This window comes from Zootoca vivipara, chromosome 16 (genome assembly GCF_965207765.1).
Source record: "Zootoca vivipara chromosome 16, rZooViv2.hap1.1, whole genome shotgun sequence".
Lineage (NCBI taxonomy): Eukaryota > Metazoa > Chordata > Lepidosauria > Squamata > Lacertidae > Zootoca > Zootoca vivipara.
Window position 1 is genome coordinate 4,537,859 of NC_142599.1, and position 20,607 is coordinate 4,558,465.

The following is a 20,607-nucleotide window of genomic DNA, read 5'->3' on the forward strand; positions in this document are numbered from 1 at the left end:
GTGTGTGTGTGTGTGTGTGTGTGTGTTGTACTTTTCTCCCCTTCTCTTATTCTTTTGGCTTTTTTAAAACCTTTTTTGTTAAACTCGCTAAAAAAATTATTTAAACTAATTGCAATAAGGAACACATGATTAAATCTAGAAGCCAACAGGGGTGCAAGAGCTGCATAGTTTGATCAAAGCAACATATGAAAATATTTGCCACTGACATCTAGGCCTTTGACAACTTTAAGGGCAGTGACAAGTCAAAATAATTGACAGAGGTTGCAAAATCCAGCTTTGCTTGTCACACCATTGAGCTATTGGGGTGAATAATTTCTGGACATAGTTTCTGTTGTTTTCTCAATCACAGTGTACACACTGTCCCACCTAGAATGTCAGCTACATGTGCAGTTTCAAGAACAGTGGTACCTCGACTTACGAACAACTCGACAACCGAATTTTTCGACTTACGAATGGGGCAAATGGCCACACACTTAAGAATTTCTCAACATCCGAACGGAAACCACAGGTTTTTAGATGGGGTTGCTTCGACTTACGAATTTTTCCATTTCCAATGCATTCCTATGGGAAATCGCGTTTCCAATGGCGCTTTTCGACTTACGAATTTTCCGACCAACGAAGGTGCCTTCGGAACGGATTAAATTCGTAAGTCGAGGCACCACTGTACATTGCCTCTTCTCTTCTGTCAAAGGTCTTTTTCACACTGGCTGAATTGAAGGAGGCCAGCAAACTTACATTTGGATGCCCATCGCGGAGGACTTTGTGGAGAACGTGGCAAAACTTCCAACTGAGGATGGCGCTGCTGGGCAAAGGGAGACCAATTGCGTATGACCAAAAAGTAAATGCTCCTTTCTCATGATGAGTCCCCAGAATAATTCCTTCATGGGAGTCAAGGGCAGTTTGAAATTCAAGGTGTTTAAGGGGGCAGGGAGGAAGGACAACGAAACATGGCCTAAGAGACTTTCCCATCACCAACAATGGAAAAACAGCCGCAGAAGCACTTAGAAACATTTAAGCGTTGAAGGAAAGGTGGGGTATAAATGTAATAAATAAGTAGTATTTATCTTAATTTCTACCACAGCTTTTGAGTCACTGCTCTGAACATCACCAAATCAACAAAGGATTGTCTTCTAAATAAAGAACATCATAAGTAATCCTGTATGAAGCATATCACCAGTATTCACCAAACTTGTGATAGAAATGTGTTTGTTTTCAACACTTTTTATGGCGTAAAAAGGATAAAGGATTTGATTTTTAGCATTGTTGAGTTTTCCTCTTGCGATACACTCTTTGGTTTACCTTATCTTCTGATAAGTAAGTGGGGGGAAACTCACAGCAAATGGCAGCCAGAACACGAGGCATGACATATTATAGAGGAAGAGGAGGAAATGAGACACTGGTCTATTGTTTTTGGAAGTTACTCTGTAAACCACCAGACAGTATATTTGTTACTGAATGTGTACTTTATTAAATGTCTGCTTTAGTAAATTTGTACTTAAGTGTACTTAATGAAATTTAATACTTTATTAGTGTTATTATTAAATAGCACTAATAAAAAATTTAACTTAAGGAAGCCAAGCGAACAGGTGACATGGTAGGACAAAAGGATACTGCGGGCATGTTTCTCTTTGACTGGCGCTTCCAGAGTGTTGATTGCTTTGCTGATGCTCATAGCCTGGGAAGGGGAGAGAAAGCCAGTATTAAGAATAGCATTGATGTTTACATTTCTAGCTAATACAATAATAAGTTATATGGAATCTAATTATCAACTAGTAACAATGACAACAACATTATGACTAAGTGCACAACCCCACAGGATTCCTACATTTAAAATAGGTAAAGGTAAAGGGACCCCTGACCATTAGGTCCAGTCGTGACCGACTCTGGGGTTGCGCACTCATCTCGCATTATTGGCCGAGGGAGCCGGCGTATAGCTTCCAGGTCATGTGGCCAGCATGACAAAGACGCTTCTGGCAAACCAGAGCAGCACATGGAAATGCCGTTTACCTTCCCGCTGTAGCGGTTCCTATTTATCTACTTGCATTTTGATGTGCTTTCGAACTGCTAGGTTGGCAGGAGCTGGGACCGAGCAACGGGAGCTCACCCCGTCACAGGGATTCGAACCGCTGACCAGCAAGCCCTAGGCTCAGTGGTTTAACCACAGCGCCACCTGGGTCCCTTACATTTAAAATACAAATGTATAAATGGCTTTTTGGTGACTGTACTCACTGGTACAGAGTCCTGGCACCTTTCTTCGGCTGCGCATGCCAGCCATTTTGTGCTAGTACACAAGCCTCTTATCGATATACAAGTACAGTGGTACCTCTACTTACGAATTTAATGCGTTCCGAACACACATTTGTAAGTCGAAAAAAAATGTAAGTCGAATCCCATAGGAATGCATTGGGAGAAAAAATTCGTAAGTAGAAGCAACCCTATCTAAAAATTCGTAAGTAGAAAAAATCCTATCTAAACCGCATCCAAGATGGCGGACGGAGCTCCATTCATAAGTAGAGTTATTCGTAAGTAGAGGTACCACTGTACCGGGAGCTCATTTTTTACCACAAAAAGCACTGAATATATCAAAATTGTCAGTAAGCCACCCCAATAAATCAGGGGTGGGAAATGTAAGGTGTTTCCTGACTCCAACTCCTGTCAGCTCCAGGATAGCCAATATGCAAGGATGATGGGAGAGGTAGTCCAACAACATCAGAAATGAATTTTATGGCAATACTGTCACAGCTAGATGGGTAGGGATGGCCAATCTTCGAGTGAGGCTTATCTGCTGTTACTGATCATCCACCTGAGGTACGCCCAAGAATGTTCTGGGGAACCGAGTATTCCCCAAATGAGAGTGTGAAGCCCACTGACCTTGATAATCACACCACACTTCCCAGCATCCTGTTTCCAGCACTAGGCAGCAACTTATTGTACTTCTGTAAGCCCCTGAGCAAGGTTTGGAGACCAAAAGGTCCTTCTCCAGCTCTTGGATGACAACTTTCAACTGTAGCCCACTGATGAAAGAGAACACCCATACACACTATTTTCTGCTCTTCACTCTCACACTGTACCAATCTTAGTTTCTCATGTCAATGTTTCAAACAGTGCATTTTGAATCGAAATATTTATCCCGGCTGAACTGGAAAATCAGGCAACAGGCATGTTTGAGAAATCAACCCAAGGAATTACAAGAACAGATGGAGCTTTTTGATAAGACTTGGGGTGGGGGGGAGGCAGCACCATTCAGAATAGTTAAGCATGAATTCAATGGTCCTGTGCTCAAAATATTCCCATTTCTGAATTAGAAGGAAAAAATACACCCAAGCATATTTGCCATTCTGTCATAATGGTTAGCATGTTGGACTTGGACCCAAATTCAAATCTTAGCTCCATCACAAATCTCAATTTAAGTGACATTAGAGCCACTCACTCTCCTCCTTCTAAATTAATCCCACAGGGTTGCCAAAATAAAATGAGATATTCCCACATACATTGGTTATATCTCCCTGGGGGAAAGGGCAGGATACACAGGGCACACAAAAATAATTCTTCACACTGCAAAGGTTAACATAGGACTTTTTAAAAAAAAAACCTTATTTCAGTAAATTACATCCAGGGAAAATACCTCAGAGAAGAACAAATGTAATTCTTCCCTCTATTTTTTAAAAAAATAACCTTCTAGGCCTCATGCTTGCAGAGAAAAGTGTAATGCTCAAATTATACATGGACACAGAATCAAGGAGATGCATTGACTCTCAAAGGGTTGCAGTCTATATGAAACATTTGCATTTACAAGAATGAAAGCTGGCATCTACTCCTGGGTACTATTCACCCCCCAGCCTAAGATGCCTTTTGAGGGGGGAAAGGCAGGCAAGCTCATGTCCTGCTTGGCCACAGTAGAAAATGGGGTGCTGGACTCTAGATGCGCCTTTACGTCTGATCCAGCAGAGCTCCTTCTGTATTCTATTGTTGAGCAACACCAGAACATCTCTTTTAAAAATAAAAAAGGTTCTACTAGTCTCAAAACCCAGGGATCCAGGTGGCGCTGTGGGTTAAACCACTGAGCCTAGGGCTTGCTGATCAGAAGGTCGGCGGTTTGAATCCCTGTGACGGGGTGAGCTCCCATTGCTTGGTCCCAGCTCCTGCCAACCTAGCAGTTCGAAAGCACGTCAAAATGCAAGTAGATAAATAGGAACCGCTACAGTGGGAAGGTAAACGGCATTTCCGTGTGCTGCTCTGGTTTGCCAGAAGCGGCTTTGTCATGCTGGCCACATGACCTGGAAGCTATACGCCGGCTCCCTCGGCCAATAATGCGAGATGAGTGCGCAACCCCAGAGTCGGTCACGACTGGACCTAATGGTCAGGGGTCCCTTTACCTTTACCTTAGTCTCAAAACCACACACTTGGTGACAAGAGATGTGGCCACAATTCAGGAAACATTTCTAACAAAAGTCTGTGTACCAAAAATAATATTTCAAGCTGGTCTCATGGGGTGCATCCCCCAGTGAGACAGAATTAACACCCTAGCCATGTTCATCAGGGCAGATTTTTTTACCTAAACTGTCATTAAAACATCTACAGAAATCCCCTGCCTCTGGGAGTGGGGTGGGGATAAAACACTGAAAGGTAGCGCAAGCTATGTTCTCACAGCAAAATGAGATCTATGCCTGCACATTTTGCTTCTACATCTCTGGTTCTACAAATGCTATAAACTTTGGTTAAATGAAAGCAGAGGATTTTGAGATTATGTTCATCTGACATGTGGGACTGCTGCCCCCCCCCCACACCCGGACACACAAAATGTCTCACTCCATTCTAAGCACCACTCCAATTGACATTTTATTTATTCATGAAAACACTGAGATGAATTGAGAGATCATCCACAGGTGCCCTTTCTTTCTACCCCTTCAGGTATTAACAGGGTGACAATGAGCCAGGAAGCCTTTTCTGGGCTGGCACCCTCCACCTAAGGAACTCCCTACCTGAGAGATTCATATGGCTCTATCACCGCTTGAGTTTAGACCAAGAGAAGGTGACTGTTCCAACGTCACCCAGAAAGATAGCTAGCTGGGTGAGGATTTAAACCCAGATTTCTATGGACCACGTCCAAAACATTATCCCTGCATTAGGATAGTTTCCTATTAAGCTCTTTTTATTAAAAAAAAATGCAAAATCCTATTTTCTGCCTTAAGGACAGGACTCTGACAATGTTGTTGCAAAAACTCGAAGCAGCTGCAGCAGCCATCTTAAAACATTCATGAACCAATAACAAGACTGGAGTAACTGATACTACGGTAGAATATTCCTCCCCAGGGTCACTGTAACCTTAAAATTCAGTGTCAACAGTAGGACTACAGGAAAGACTAAAATGTTTGCAGTGGTGGTGTTAGTTTCGAAAAATGGTGCTAAGTAACAATGGGCCATGAAAGAGGTTTATACAGTAGAATTTATGCATGCTTTGGGTGGAAAGAATTTATTCTTTTTCTCTCTCATTACACTACAACTTGAGGTCATCTAAAGAAGCTGAATGGCATGGGATTTGGGGCAGCCATCTTCACGCAGCACGTGATTAATTTACAGAATTCACTGTCGGCACACATCCTTAGATATTTAAAAGGTGCAATTCAGCCATCAGATTTTGGATGAGCATTTATCTGAAAGCTCTCCAAAAACGATTGCCTTCTGTGGACGTTTCTCCGTCACTGGCAGGACTAGGCAGAGGGGCTCCCTTTCAATCGCTCCAGGCCTGACCTCGTTTCATACAGAAGTCCATTGTCGCACCAATTCATTTAGATTCCAAGAACTAGCCCTGCAGCTGAACTGTATAAATGAATGAAGATGTCTCTTTGGAGAGCTATATATGATTAATTGTCCTGTCTTCTTAACCTGCAACATTTCCACAGGTCAGTAGCAAAAAAAGCATTTATATATCCAATTCCTGACAGTCATCTTAGACATGGTCTTACACATTGTTAGTGCAAACTGCTATTCGTTGCTCTGGTTGTCAAGGCAGAGCGAGGGAGAGTGAATTCTTGGCTTGACTTGACATAAACTTCTGTCATGGCGCTCATTATTAATATCTTGTCTCTTAAGCAGAGTTAGAACAAGGTTTATGGGAAAACTTCTAGAACACTCTGTTTCCACATTCAGATGGAATTTGAATTCTTAGAAGTTTTACATACAATTATTTCCTGCGCCCGGGACCCAGGTGGCGCTGTGGGTTAAACCACTGAGCATAGGGCTTGCTGATCAGAAGGTCGGCGGTTCGAATCCCTGTGCCAGGGTGAGCTCCCGTTGCTCGGTCCCAGCTCCTGCCAACCTAGCAGTTCGAAAGCACGTCAAAATGCAAGTAGATAAATAGGAACTGCTACAGCGGGAAGGTAAACGGTGTTTACGTGTGCTGCTCTGGTTCGCCAGAAGTGGCTTTGTCATGCTGGCCACATGACCTGGAAGCTATACGCCGGCTCCCTCGGCCAATAATGCGAGATGAGCTCCGCAACCCCAGAGTCAGTCACGACTGGACCTAATGGTCAGGGGTCCCTTTACCCTTTTTATTTCCTGCGCCAGGTTGGTACTTCAACATTATTTATTGCCTTATGCCAGGGGTCCCCAGACTTACCGGCGTTTGGGCCGGTTCCCACCGCGCCGATCGCGCGGCGGGCCGGAGGACGGGGGAGCGCGCGCCTGTGCGGGCCGGCGGGCGGGGGAGTGCGGCACGCTTCCAGGGTGGAAAAAGCGCCGAAAATCCGTTGTGCGCATGCGTATGGGCCTCCCCCGACCAGGAAGTGCACCAGAAATGACCTCTTCCGGGTCGGGAGAGGCCCATACGCATGCGCACAAAGGATTTTCGGCGCTTTTTTCCCGACCCGGAAGAGTGCTGCCGCGCTGCGCGCCGTAAGAGCAGGCGGCGGGGGTCGTCGCGGGCCGGATTGGCAGGCCAATTGGGCCGCATCCGGCCCCCGGGCCGTAGTTTGGGACCCCTGCCTTATGCATCAATAATGATGAAAAGGTAAACAACTGTGAAGTGCAAATATTTAAATGTATATGCACCAACAACCTTTACATATACAGAGAGATTCAAAAATGTGTACAAAATGTGTACAAAATCTCATGCTTGAAGTCTTAAAAGTCCAGTATAAGAACGCATGGGAAGAGATAAGAACGCATGATACATCGTAGCACTTTATTATCGGACTTTATTATTGGACTTTATACTGTACTTTTAAGACTTCAAGCATGAGCTTTTGTACACATTTTTGAATCTCTTTGTATATGTGAAGGTTGTTGGTGCATATACATTTAAATATTTGCACTTCACGGTTGTTTACCTTTTCATTGTTTTGCTAACATTACCGTGTTGTCTGTTTGTTGCAGCTACTTTATGCATCAATAAGGCTGAACGCCAATGTTCACCCTTTCATACATTCAATAAATGTGATAGGGGACTTGTAGCAGCACCCCAACCGCCGCCACCTCTCTGCACCCATCTTTATCGTAAGGCTCTCCACATGATCAGAAATCCTGGAAAGGGAGGTTCCCCAATTGTGTGGAGAAAGCCCTGCAGTACACTCCTTCTCACAGGAATCCTGTTCATACCAGGCATGGGGAACCAGAACCAACTGTAGCCCCCAAAGTATCTTTATCTGGCCCCTTGGACTCTTCCCCCACTTCTCTGGCCATGCCTCTCACCAGCCCTGCTTCACACCCTCCATGACTGTTTCTGCCTGACTGGAATGTGTCCTTGAACAACAATAATGTCTCTTGCTTGCTTGGGTGGGTGGAGGACAAAGGGCGAGGAGGTCTTGTGTATGAACTGGCTGACTGAACAAAAGGCAAAATTCACACGGGCTGCTCTGCTCACTTTCGCCTCTGCCCCTCCCATCACTGGCAGGTGGCCCCTCAGAAGGTTGTCTAGAAGGGAATGTGGCCCTCAGGCTGAAAATATTGTCCCCCAATAGTTGCAAACCCAGACGTGTTCACCAAATGTAAGAATGGGGCAATGGGTGTAACATCAGCAGAGCCATCTGCGACATCAGCCTTTGCCCCAGCTGGGCCAGAATCCCTCTTCCACCATCTTAGGCCTAGAAAGGGCCAGCTACTTACGGAAATTTAAAAGGTAAAAGGACCCCTGACAGTTAAGTCCAGTCGCGAACAACTCTGGGGTTGTGGCGCTCATCTCGCTTTACTGGCCGAGGGAGCCGACCGTTTGTCCGCAAACAGTTTTTCCAGGTCATGTGGCCAGCATGACTAAGCTGCTCCTGGAAAAACCAGAGTAGCGCACAGAAACGCTGTTTACCTTCCCACCGGAGCGGTCCCTATTTATCTACTTGCAATTTGATGTGCTTTCAAACTGCTAGGTGGGCAGGAGCTGGGACCGAGCAACGGAAGCTCACCCCGTCGTGGGGATTCGAACTGCCGACCTTCTGATTGGCAAGCCCTAGGCTCAGTGGTTTAACCCACAGCACCACCCACGCCCCTGGGGAATTATAGTGACTGCGTATTTGTTTTATAAGGTACCCTTCTAGATTTGAGGTAGAAAATATGTAGAAAGCATTGCAAAACTTTGAACAATACTTGGAAAAGTTAACCATTTGTTTTCAAAACTTATATCATGCTTCCTTAATAATAAAAAATGCAAATAATAATAATAATAGTAAAACTCAGAAGAAAATCAAAGGCATGTAACACTGTAAAAACAAGAAGCAATTCATAAGCCAAACTACTGGCATAAAAATAAAGACCAACAATGGTTACAGGCATCTGAATTAAAACATCAACATACCAGGAATATTAAATCAATAAACTGGAATCTCCTCAAAGATTTGTGCAAGAGCGGGGAGGTAGAGATTAGTTTGACCATGTTAAATGACAGTGTTTTAACTGAGCCTCTTTAAAAAAAAAAATTATGCAAATTGAAGATAGGTTAGTCTCAGCCAACACAATGAAAAACCGAAACAGTATTTACACAGCCTATGATAAAAAAACACCTACAAGGGCAACTCCCCACCTCCAGATTTAGGGCAAAGTTATGATGGTTAATTTAAGCAAGCTCCTTCCGCCTTTGATCTCTGGCACCTTCTCATTAAGCTGTCATTTTACCAGGAACCCGATTCCAGAATCCAAAGTATTTCCTCAGCTAACCACTCCTCTACAATGTCACCACCACATCCTGCCTGTGACAGAGTTTTACCTAAGCAAGGTGGGCCTAGCACACATAAAACTCTCTCTCTCTCTCATTTCTATGTGATATTAAATTCTTAACAAGGCACTCTGCTAAGAAATTACGCTTTAAAGAGGCTAGCGAGGTTGCCATCTTTGTGCAACTCAAAGCAGTTGGCACAACCTCTTAAGCAGGGTCAACTTCAATGGGCCCTTAAAAAAATAACAACAGAGTAACAGAATTTAATAGGACATGGTAACCACCTGCCAATCTCAAGGGCTCATCCACACTTCCACATGTCCCGTGAGTGATTTTCTGCTTGTCCCATTCTTTCTTGGCATGGGTCCCCTGGGGAAACACACTCTGCAACACTGAATCTTCAGTAAACCTGGTTGGCCTTTGCTCTGAGAGGTAAGGAGCGGGGCAAGTGGAAGTCTGGATGAGCCCTCAAGCACTGGCAGAGAAATCTGCTGGTCTACCAACAACCATCCCAACCCAGGCAAGTCTAGAGGAAGCAAGCAATGGGTGCCAGTCCCTTGAAGATTGCACACTCTGCCAAATTGGCATCTTCTGGGTTGAAGCGCCACACCTGTGTGTTATGGTCCTCACAAGGTGCCCAGTATTCAAGCAGCTGGACAATATTTTTAAAATATTGTTTCAGTTGTTCTGAAGCATGGGTGAACCTTTTTGGCATGGAAAGCCAGGTCATTATCTGGCCCCACCCCACACAGGTAAACTCTGACAGGTGGGTGAATCGACCCACCTTCAATCACCTGGCATCATTAAGCTGCCAGATGGTTGGCAGGTAGGTTATCCTGCCCACCTATCAAAGTCCCTTAGTTGGGTCTTTCCAAGCAGAGCACTGGGCCATAACTGTCAAGTTCTCCCTTTTTTTAAGGTAAATTCCCTTATGCTGAATAGGCTTCCTTGCGAGAAAAGGGAAAACTTGACAGCTATGCACTGGGCACAGGGCTAGCAAAACTGCTTTCTTCAGGGATCAGCTACATGATGAAGTTCCCCATGCAGAACTGGGTCACGCAGGCAACCCGGTAGGGTTAGCTCACTGCCTATCAGCCAATAAATAAAACATAAACTCTGCTGTGGCTGAGTTTCTTCTGCTCCTCTCTTTCAAAATTGTATATTCATATTCTTTCATATCCTGTTACACTGATTATAAATTGGGTTTGTTTGTTTTTAAAATATTACCCACCCTGGACTTTGCGGTGAAGAGCATGTCAGAAATACCTTAAATAAAATTTTATCCATTTATTTTTGGAGCTTTTTATAAGGTTAGGTTTTTCATTTTAATACTCTGGTGAGCCACTCTGGGAATGGTCGCACTCTGGGAAAGGTGGGATATAAATCTTTAAAATAAATAAAACAAAACAGGGATAACATTGCTGATAGGATAGGGCAGCTGTAAATGTTTGCAGAGCACTTTGAAGAATGAGAGAGTGCTGTAGAAATGCTATTTTTAAAATGAATTTTCAGTATCAAGTTCTCTTTCATGGACTTCCCAGTTCACCCAGGCAGGACACCTGACCTTCACTCCTTTTCAGCAATATATGTAAATATGTCACTCACAGATACCAGCAGAGTGAAATTGGGTGACTGAAGGAGATGACCCAAGATGGTGTTAATTAGCATTCACCGCCCACAGAAACTGAAATTATAGAACACTGAAATTCAATCCAGGACAAATCCACCAGACCATTTAGTCATTAGTCACTTTCCTCATAAATGTGACCCAAAGCAACTTACACAATAAAGCATGAAAACCAGCTGCAACAAACACAACCAATAAAACTTTAAAGATCTATACAAGCTACAGCAACTAACAAAAACCCCGAAATTCAGGGTCAGTTCACCCCTGTTGCAATGCAGCCATAAAACTCACTGGGGGGACTAGTCATGGTCTCTCAGCCATGTGGGGGCTGAGTGGGGAGAACCATGCACACAATCTTGAGCAGGCATTCCCAAACTGCGGCCCTCCAGATGTTTTGGCCTACAACTCCCATGATCCCTAGCTAAGAGGACAAGTGGTCAGGGATGATGGGAATTGTAGTCCAAAACATCTGGAGGGCCAAAGTTTGGGGATGCCCAATCTTGAGAGAAAGGTAGGATATAAATGTAGGAATTATAACAGGAAACTATCACAGTCTGCCTTCATAAAGATTCTGGAGACATCAAGATGGCCGACATCTGGACACAGAAGTTCTGGATTCAACAAATATTTGGAACCCTTTTAGCAGCATATACTGTGTGTGGAAGAGTGACCTGGTTAATTTTGGGGGAGGAACCACACAGCTCATTTGTAGGACACATGCAGTGACAACCCTGCCCTGTGGAACTCCCTGCCAATAGAGGTTCAATAGGAACTGTTTCTGCCTTCTTTCAGGCGCCTTCTGAAAACTGCACTGTTTAGGCAGGCCTTCACAATGTGAATTTTTCTTTAAATCAAGCAGTATCTATTGGTATTTTTATGTTTTATATTTACCGTACAGTATTTAATCGTATTTTATATACGTATTGTAAGCCATCTTGTAATACAAGTATTTTATGAAAGAGAGAATTATAAATTTTCAAATAAGTACATAATTCAATCAATCTCTTTGTTACAGTCAATTATCAGTGTTAAAAATAAATATAATAAATATAATAAAAAATACTGTATAATAAATAAAAAATAAATACTGTATATAAGTACCATGCTTGGCACTGGAGGAAGTAAATGCTAATTTATTTATTTTTTAACAGCCCACTAAAAATCTATATAAAATAGGAAGCAAAGAATCCTATGCATTGCAGTTTTGTCATTCTGTTAGGGACCTCTCAATACCTTCAGAATCCTACAGTTGGCAGTGCTCTGCATTGTGATCCAAGCTGCAAGTCAGTTATAGGGCACACAAATGCAAGCAGATAGCCTTGGAAAAATAAGAACCGTCCACACCTGTGATCTTTTCCCACCTCGGAGAAAGATGTACCAGATTTGTTGCCTAGTGAGTGGCAGCTGTTGAACCACACAGCAGCAGGTGACATAATGCAAGCCAGGGGAAGTAGATGACCCAAAAACACAAGGCGAGTCTGGACCGCACTCCCTCTTAATTGATCCAGCAGCATGCTTGCCATTCCACCACTTGCAAACCTATGGACCTATATACTATATTCTATATTCTCAGGTCAATCTTCAGCATTTCCAGGTAGGGATGGAAATCTCCATGGCCTCTCTACTGCATCAGTTGGGGAACCGCAGCACAGACCCTCCAAGTGCCCCTATTTTCCAGGGGTGTCCCTGACTCAGAGAATCTGTCCTGGTTTCTGATTTGATCCCAGAATGTCCCACTTTTTCTTAGTGTGTCGCTATTTTCATTGGATAGGATAGATCAAACCTATCCATTCTAAAGGAAATCAGCCCTGAGTGCTCACTGGAAGGACAGATCGTGAAGCTGAGGCTCCAATACTTTGGCCACCTCATGAGAAGAGAAGACTCCCTGGAAAGGACCCTGATGTTGGGAAAGATTGAGGGCACAAGGAGAAGGGGACGACAGAGGATGAGATGGTTGGACAGTGTTCTCGAAGCTACGAACATGAGTTTGACCAAACTGCGGGAGGCAGTGCAAGACAGGAGTGCCTGGCGTGCTATGGTCCATGGGGTCACGAAGAGTCGGACACGACTAAACAACAACAACATTTTCATTGGAGAAATGTTGGAGGGGATAACAGCATAAACAAGTACTGAACTAGATGGACCAGTGGGCAAAAGGCAGCTTTCTCTGCTCCTGTGCATCTATGCTCCCAAAATACAGCTGCATTGCCTGCCCTCCATAGCACTTGACTCTGTCTGTTCATAGAAGGCCATAAGCTAAGGCTTACTGTGCAGAAATGAATTGCACCCACTTCATTCCTCCCTGCTTGTGTTGGGACAAAACCAACCATAATCACTGGCCTTGTGTTCCCTTGAAATCAGGGGTTGTGGTTTGTTTTACTCCCCCCAAAACATTATCTATAGCCACCTGCTGTTTGTTTGAGAACAAGCAAACAGGTTCAAGGTTCTTGTGATATCCATCTTGTGGCCCACATTCTTCCAGTGAAGATTCAGGAGGCAAAGCCTGCTTTTGACTTTCAGCTGCTCTTGAAGACCTCTTTACACCAACAGGTCTTTGTAGCCATTTAATTTTCAATTTATTAAATTAGCTACTCAGTTTATTGTCTGCATTGTTTTTAATGGTGTCTTATGTTTTAATGTTGCACACCACTCTACTTTATGGTATGGTTGCAGTACAAAAATACTTTTATAAATAAAAGGACACTCCCTGGTTGGGACAGAACACAACACCAGGGATAAGGATTTCAGTTTGCAATGTAAAGTGCGATCCAATGCAATTTGCATTTTTCAAAACAAATGAGAGAACTGGAACACAACCATGCTTCAAAATTTTCAAACTTCAGCAAGGCTATTCCTCAGCCAAGCGATGTGCACAGAAGTGCATATTACTGAGGCGAAGTGTGGAAAAAAAATGCATATATTTGTTTAAAAAGCATACAAAACTGCATTACATTGGGGAAATTTGCTCTGCAAAAATGTGATTTTAGGAGAAATTCACCCTAAAACGCTGGTGAATACTTCTTTCTCTTTTTTTATGGCAAACTGACGTGGAAATGTGGAGAACTGAACTTAATATTGGAAAAATGACGAAGCGAAAGAAGCCAAAATAGAGAGATTTGCCCATCCTAGCAGGCATCATCACGGCTTGTTTCCTCCCAGTGTGAGTGCAGAAAAGACACAGTCCACTTTAGGTGTGTTCACAGCAAACCATTAATGTGTGAACTGGGCCATTAAGAAGGCAACACCCTAGGTATATAGGCTATGCAGAGACACACCAGTAAACTTCCTCGCTGAGTGGGTAATTCTTAAAAAAACACTCCCAGCACAGAGACTAGATAGACTAATGTAGATGCTTCTGTGGAAGGTCCTGCAGTCAGCTGAGGGGGTGTAAGGCAACGTCCCTCTGCAAAGACACACACATGCATGATCCATCATGTTCTCTGTGTAATAAGCAGCATCTGGCAAGCATTTATATTGACCCCTTAAGCTATAGGAGTGAACAGTTTGAAGCTTGATTTAGCACCAAAGAAAAACAGCCCACCCCACCCACATCTTTCCAGACAGATTACAGCATCAGTTTAAAAACCCCACCACCATGTGGCTGGTGACTCAGTTAAAACTAGGCCCTCAGCCACTAACTACCAAGATAGGTCATCGGCCCAGAACAAGGATCTTGAATGGAGATGCTGTCCCCTTATGCACGCACCGTCACCTTTAAAATTGGACCCCACATGCATCTCTACTTTCGTTCACGATTGTTAAAGCGCACACACAAACTGCCTTGCGCATTACAGTGGAACCTCGGTTTATGAAAACCTCGGTTTACGAATTTTCGGTTTACGAACGCCGCGGACCCATCTGGAACGGATTAATTCACTTTCCATTACTTTCAATGGGAAAGTTCGCTTAAGTTTATGAACGCTTCAGTTTATGAACAGACTTCCGGAACCAATTACACCCATGCTTCGGGTTAAGTACGCTTCAGGTTGAGTACTCCGCGGACCCGTCTGGAACAGATTAATCCACTTTCCATTACTTTCAATGGGAAAGTTTGCTTCAGTTTATGAACGCTTCAGTTTATGAACAGACTTCCGGAACCAATTGTGTTCATAAACCGAGGTACCACTGTATTTTCTTTGACCCTTCCCTTCTTCACATCTATCTTGTCCAGACAATAAATATTCCTGGAGGAGTTTGATCTGCAGCTATTCTGTAGTAAATTTTGAAATTAAACTTACACCAGTGTTTTGCTTTTTTTAAAAAAGTAAACTTAAGATCCGTTAACAAACACGTCCTGCTTCAACAACTAGGCCAGGATAGGCTCCCACAAAGTAAATATGAAAGTATCAAGAGCACCTCACCCCATAGACACCTACTAATATGAGGTAGACACAGAGAAAACTGAAAATCAAGGACATTTTTAGCCTCTCGCTCTGTCCATCAGCAGGAGCATGTGACTCCTCCATAGACCCCCCCTCCCTGGATTGTGGCCTCTAAGAGGGGGGGAAAGGTGCCAGACCCCTTTTACAATATGGTGTGATCCTGAAAAGGCCTCAGTTTTGTGTTAAATTCCATTACATTGAGTAAATGTGCCAGGAGTGTAACTAAGGTGGTTCAACTGCGACACAACCTAGACTGGGCACAAATTGTGCACAGAGTATGCAAATACACTGATCGTTATTACAATAAAGTTACGCTTTGTTTGCTGCTTAGTATCTTTAATGACACAGGTGGCGCTGCGGGTTAAACCACTGAGCCTAGGACTTGCTGATCAGAAGGTCGGCGGCTCGAATCCCTGTGACAGGGTGAGCTCCCGTTGCTCGGTCCCAGCTCCTGCCAACCTAGCAGTTCGAAAGCACGTCAAAATGCAAGTAGATAAATAGGAACCGCTACAGCGGGAAGGTAAACGGCGTTTCCATGTACTGCTCTGGTTTGCCAGAAGCGGCTTTGTCATGCTGGCCACATGACCTGGAAGCTATACGTCGGCTCCCTCGGCCAATAATGCGAGATGAGCGCGCAACCCCAGAGTCGGTCACGACTGGACCTAATGGTCAGGGGTCCCTTTACCTTTACCTTTATCTTTAATGAACAGGTTTCCATGACAGCTAGACCAGAGGCTCAGCAAGGGCAGCATGCAAGGCAGAGTAGCATTGTGCTTATTGTCCCTGCCACCTAACACAGCCAGGCCTTTCCAGCCTTTGAAATACTATTTGGAGAAGCGATGAAAATTAGAGGCACACACCTCTGGATAGTAGGAGGTAATGGTTTTTCATTTGTACAACATCTGAAAAGGAGCACCCTCAAATTTTTAAACTGGCTCCGCATGCTAGGTTTCTCAGTGAGGGAGGAGTGGAAGGAATACAGTAGGGAAAGATATACAAAGAGCCCTGGTGGATCAGATCACAATTAAGCACTTCTTCACGCAGCACATAGTTAATCTACGGAACTACCTCCCACAGGAGGTAGTAGTGGCCACCACCCTAGATGGCTTTAAAAGAATAAGGGACACAGTTACAGCTATGGTTTTCTATTCTTCTTTTATTTATCTGTACATCTTTTTACAGCTGTATTTTCAAAAACCAATAAAAAAATATATTATAAAAGAAGATTAGGCAAATTCAGGGCTATTGATTGCTAACAGCCAAGGTGGCTATGTTCCGCAATTGGAGGCTGAACTGCTTCTGAAAACCAGTTGCTCAAAATCACAGGAGGATTCTTATGCTTGAATCCTGCTTACAGGTTTCCTACAGGCATCTGGTGGGCCACTGGCCTGATCCAGCAGGCTCTCCTTATGTAGGTTTAGCTAGCTCCATCCCTGTTTTCCTACAGTCACCAATCAGATGCTGCCTGGGAGCCCGTAAGCAGGGCACAAAATCACAGCCCTCTCCTGCTGTGGCTTCTTGGCAACTGGCATTCCCTGGCATACAGCCTCCAAAAACAAACAGAGCAGGCAACCCTTCCCTGTGTAGACAAATTGCTCCTTACAGCACCGCAGGTCACCCCAAAAGCTCACTTCGAAAGCCCCCGGCTGAAGGCATACAAGGCAAGTAGAAAACACAAAAGGGGCACTTATATCCAACTCAAATAAAATCCAAATGAAGGGAGCCAGCATGGTGCAGTGGAGGAGTGTTGGATTAGGACAGGCATGCCCAAACTTTGGTCCTCCAGATGTTTTGGACTACAATTCCCATCTTCCCCGACTACTAGTCCTGTTAGCTAGGGATCATGGGAGTTGTAGGCCAAAACATCTGGAGGGCCACAGTTTGGGGATGTCTGGATTAGGACCTGGGGGGGCCAGGGTTCAAATTGCCACTCAGACAAGCCATGGAGCTCACAGGGTGACACTCTCCCTCTCTCCCTCTCTCTCTCCCTCTCACGCGCTCTCTCTGTGTGTGTGTGTATATATATACACCTAAATTACCTTTCAGTGTTGTTGTGAGAATACAATGCTGAGGGGAAGAACCATGTACCGTATATAGCTCCTTGGAGGAGAGGTGGGATATAAATGTGAAACCAAAAAAAGTATTTGCTGGAGAATGTAAATATGACATCGAATCTAATGTGCACCTTAATTTTCGCAACGTAATTTGGCAAAAAAGAAAGAAAGAAAGAAAGAAAGGTGAGCATTAGATTCAAGTAAATACGGTAAATAGGATCTGGGCATTAGCTTCCTCATTTGGATAACGATTTGTCCCTTCTTAAGCTTTGCATTATCAAAGCTAACAGACGCTTCTTCCTCCAAGAACACAATCCAGACCAGGGGTCAGCAACCTTTTTCAGCCGTCCCTGACGTGGTGGGCTGGAATATATTTTGAAAAATATATACGGTATGAACGAATTCCTATGCCCCACAGAGATGCATTTTAATAAAATAAAAGGACACATTCTACTCATGTAAAAACATGCTGATTCCCGGACCGTTTGTGGGCCGGATTGAGAAGGCGATTGGGCCGCATCCGGCCCACGGGCCTTAGGTTGCCTACCCCTGATCCAGACGCTTGGCCAGTTCTTTAGCAATGTGTTACCCAGGTCTCAGCATCTTGTGCCAGCCCCACTCTCCTTGCCAACCGGCAACAGCTTCCGGGATGCCAATGTGTCCACCCACCCTGCTCTCCCAAGCCAACCCAGGGAAAGGAAGTGACTCAGAAACAGCTCGGAACCACAGTGGTGATGCAGTCACGAAGCAAGGATGTAATTGCTTTGTTTTCAAAACTAAACTGGTATTTCTGGTTCGCAGGTGGCAAACGCATTTAGCCTTCCTGATTGCAAATAAAAGAAAACGATACTTCCTTCAACGTGACCTCATTTCCCTTCTGATCACCAACTCAAAGTTCAACAGAAAGAATGAGGGTGTAATAATAAGTCTGTTTTGGTTTGCTGTTTTAAAAAATTTTCCCCAAGTGCCATTCAAACTTTTCCAAGCAGATCCACACCATACCTTTAAAGCCTGGACAGCTCAGTTGGTTAGAGCACAGTGCCAATAATGCCAAGATTGCAGGTTCGATCCCCGTCTGGGACAGCTGTATATTCCTGCATTGCAGGGGGTTGGACTAGAATCAGGCATAGGCAACCTTGGCTCTCCAGATGTTTTGGAACCACAACTCCCATGATCCCTAGCTAACAGGGTCAGTGGTCATGGATCATGGGAGTTGTAGTTCCTCAGGGTCCTTTCCAACTCTACAATTCTATGATTCTAACTCTATAATCCTGGGATCTGTCATTTGCTAAGGGTGCTGAGAACTGTATCTGTGAGGTGGTAAACTATAGTTCCCATATCTTGGGGTGTGCTGCCTTTAAATGTATGGTGTGGATCTGCCCAAAGCCAGACCAGGCCTCATCACAGCTATCTGCCAGCCTGAGCTTCTACAAGTTGCCTAATGCTAGTTCTGGTCGCTTGTCCATCTAGTTGCCTGCTGTCTAATTCTCATGCCAATGGCTCTCCCAAGAGGGACCCTTTCTCAGAACTGGATATCCTTTTACCTAGAGACAGCAGGGATGGAACAGGGACCTTTCCATGCAATGCTTGTCCTCAGCAGCTGAGCTGCAGCCCCAAACGCAGGAGGGGGAACGCGAGACACTCCAGCTCTTGTTGAACTTAAACTTGGCTCAGCAATCTTGCAAGGCTACCCACAAGAGTTGGCAAGGCTCTCCCTGGTGCTCCCTTTTGCGAATCTATCTGCTGAAGAGAAATCTGATTGTTGTAGTTCTCACTTTCATCAGCTTTATGGCTACTGGGGGGTGTATTAACTGGCCTGTTGGTGTGTTTAAGGTTTCATTTTTCTGGATGCATTTTAACTGAATCAACAATAATTGGTCATTACTGAACTGTTCATTTGGTGTTGTAAATTGTATTATAATTTTAATTGTGTGTATTGTGGTTGTTGTGGCATTCTTTTGTTCTGTTATTCCATTGTAAACTGCTCCGAGTGTAAACTTGTAGAAAATGTGGTCAACTTTAGCCAGCATGGCCAATGGTCAGCATCTGGATCCCCACTTCTGGTTTAAAAAGTCAATTTGTGTCTCCCCCCCACCCACCGAACACTTAGCCTTCCTGCCCTTAAAACAGGTGCAATTAAGACCGACTCGACCTGCAATTATGGAAAACCTAGTTGTGTATGCACACTAAGCGACAGGGGCCGGGGGTTAGGGGAACCAATGAGCAATGCTTAGCTCATACCGTAGGTACCATTTCCAAATAACAAAACATTGCGCAACGTTTGCGGAGTGAGGAGCTTGCAAAGAGTACAGAGGTTAACTCACGTGCTGAGTTACATTCTTCAGCAGCTGCGAGTTCTAGTCTTCAGCAGGTTGTACTAGTTACAAGCACCGGAAGCTGCCTCAAACTGAGTCAGACCATTAGTCCATTGGGGCCCAATACTGTCTGCTGTGACTGGCAGAGTCTCCACGGTGACTCTGGCACACAGCAGCCACCCCATCTAGGCTGAATTTGTGGTTTTTTAAATTATTATTATAACTTTTCTGCAGGTTTGCCATTCCAACACTAAACCAGCTAACGTAAAAACCACGAGAATCCCAGATTTCAGTATGAATCAATGAAAGGCTATAGTCCTCATGGTCACAAAGGGGAGAAACAGCAACAGAGATGCATAAGGGAGCAAACAGGTTTGTTTCTAGCTTAGGCTTTCCAAATAATGTTACTGGTGTGACAAAAATAATTGCTTGGGCCAGTTTTGGTTTGAGTTGAAAGCTATGGAACCAGCCAGAGGACCTTCTTGGTCGTGGTGCCCTCCCTGTGGAACGCCCTCACACTAGATGTCGAGGAGATAAGTAACTATACAACTTTTAGAAGACATCTGAAGGCAACCCTTTATCCGGAAATTTTTAATGTTTGATGTTTTATTATGTTTTTATATGTGTTGGAAGCTGTGTTGGGAAACCCAGCCAGGTGGGCAGGGTAGTATTAGTATTATTACAGACCCAACAGGCTCCCCCAAAATGGGTGCACCCACAGCAGCCACAGTAATTATTGAAAGGTTGTCAGTGGCCAACAAGAGGAAATGCAGCTTCACGATGTGCTTGGTCACCATTTCCTGCGCTTGCTGCAGTTCACCTCTGAATTTGGCATAAAGATATAAGGAGAGAGTTCCTCCACCTGTCTAGAATACACTCCTGTCATCAAAATGGCAGCTTTCAAATGGGAATAGGAAGTGAGAGCTGTCCCTCTCTACTCACTTGTCCGCTGTCTGCTGAAGAGGCAGTGGATCATAGAATGTCAGATTAGGACCCGGCAGACCAGGGTTCAAATCCCTGCTTAAGACGTGACACAAACTAGGTAAAATTGTGCCAGACACTAGCTCTCAGCCTAACCCACCTCACAGGG

At 44.3% G+C, this 20,607-nt stretch overlaps 1 protein-coding gene across 2 annotated transcripts in view; it reads right to left on the reverse strand.

Moving 5' to 3' along the window:
- The window catches only part of HIP1R (huntingtin interacting protein 1 related), a 71,250-nt gene that overhangs the window by 42,531 nt on the left and 8,112 nt on the right, over nucleotides 1-20,607 (reverse strand). For both annotated transcript variants that reach the window (XM_035097656.3, XM_035097655.3), the window contains exons 2-3: nucleotides 1,612-1,675; nucleotides 736-878 (exon numbers count right to left, since the gene is read on the reverse strand). In XM_035097656.3, coding sequence (XP_034953547.1) covers nucleotides 736-878; nucleotides 1,612-1,675 — 207 coding nt within the window. The remainder of the gene's footprint in view (nucleotides 1-735; nucleotides 879-1,611; nucleotides 1,676-20,607) is intronic.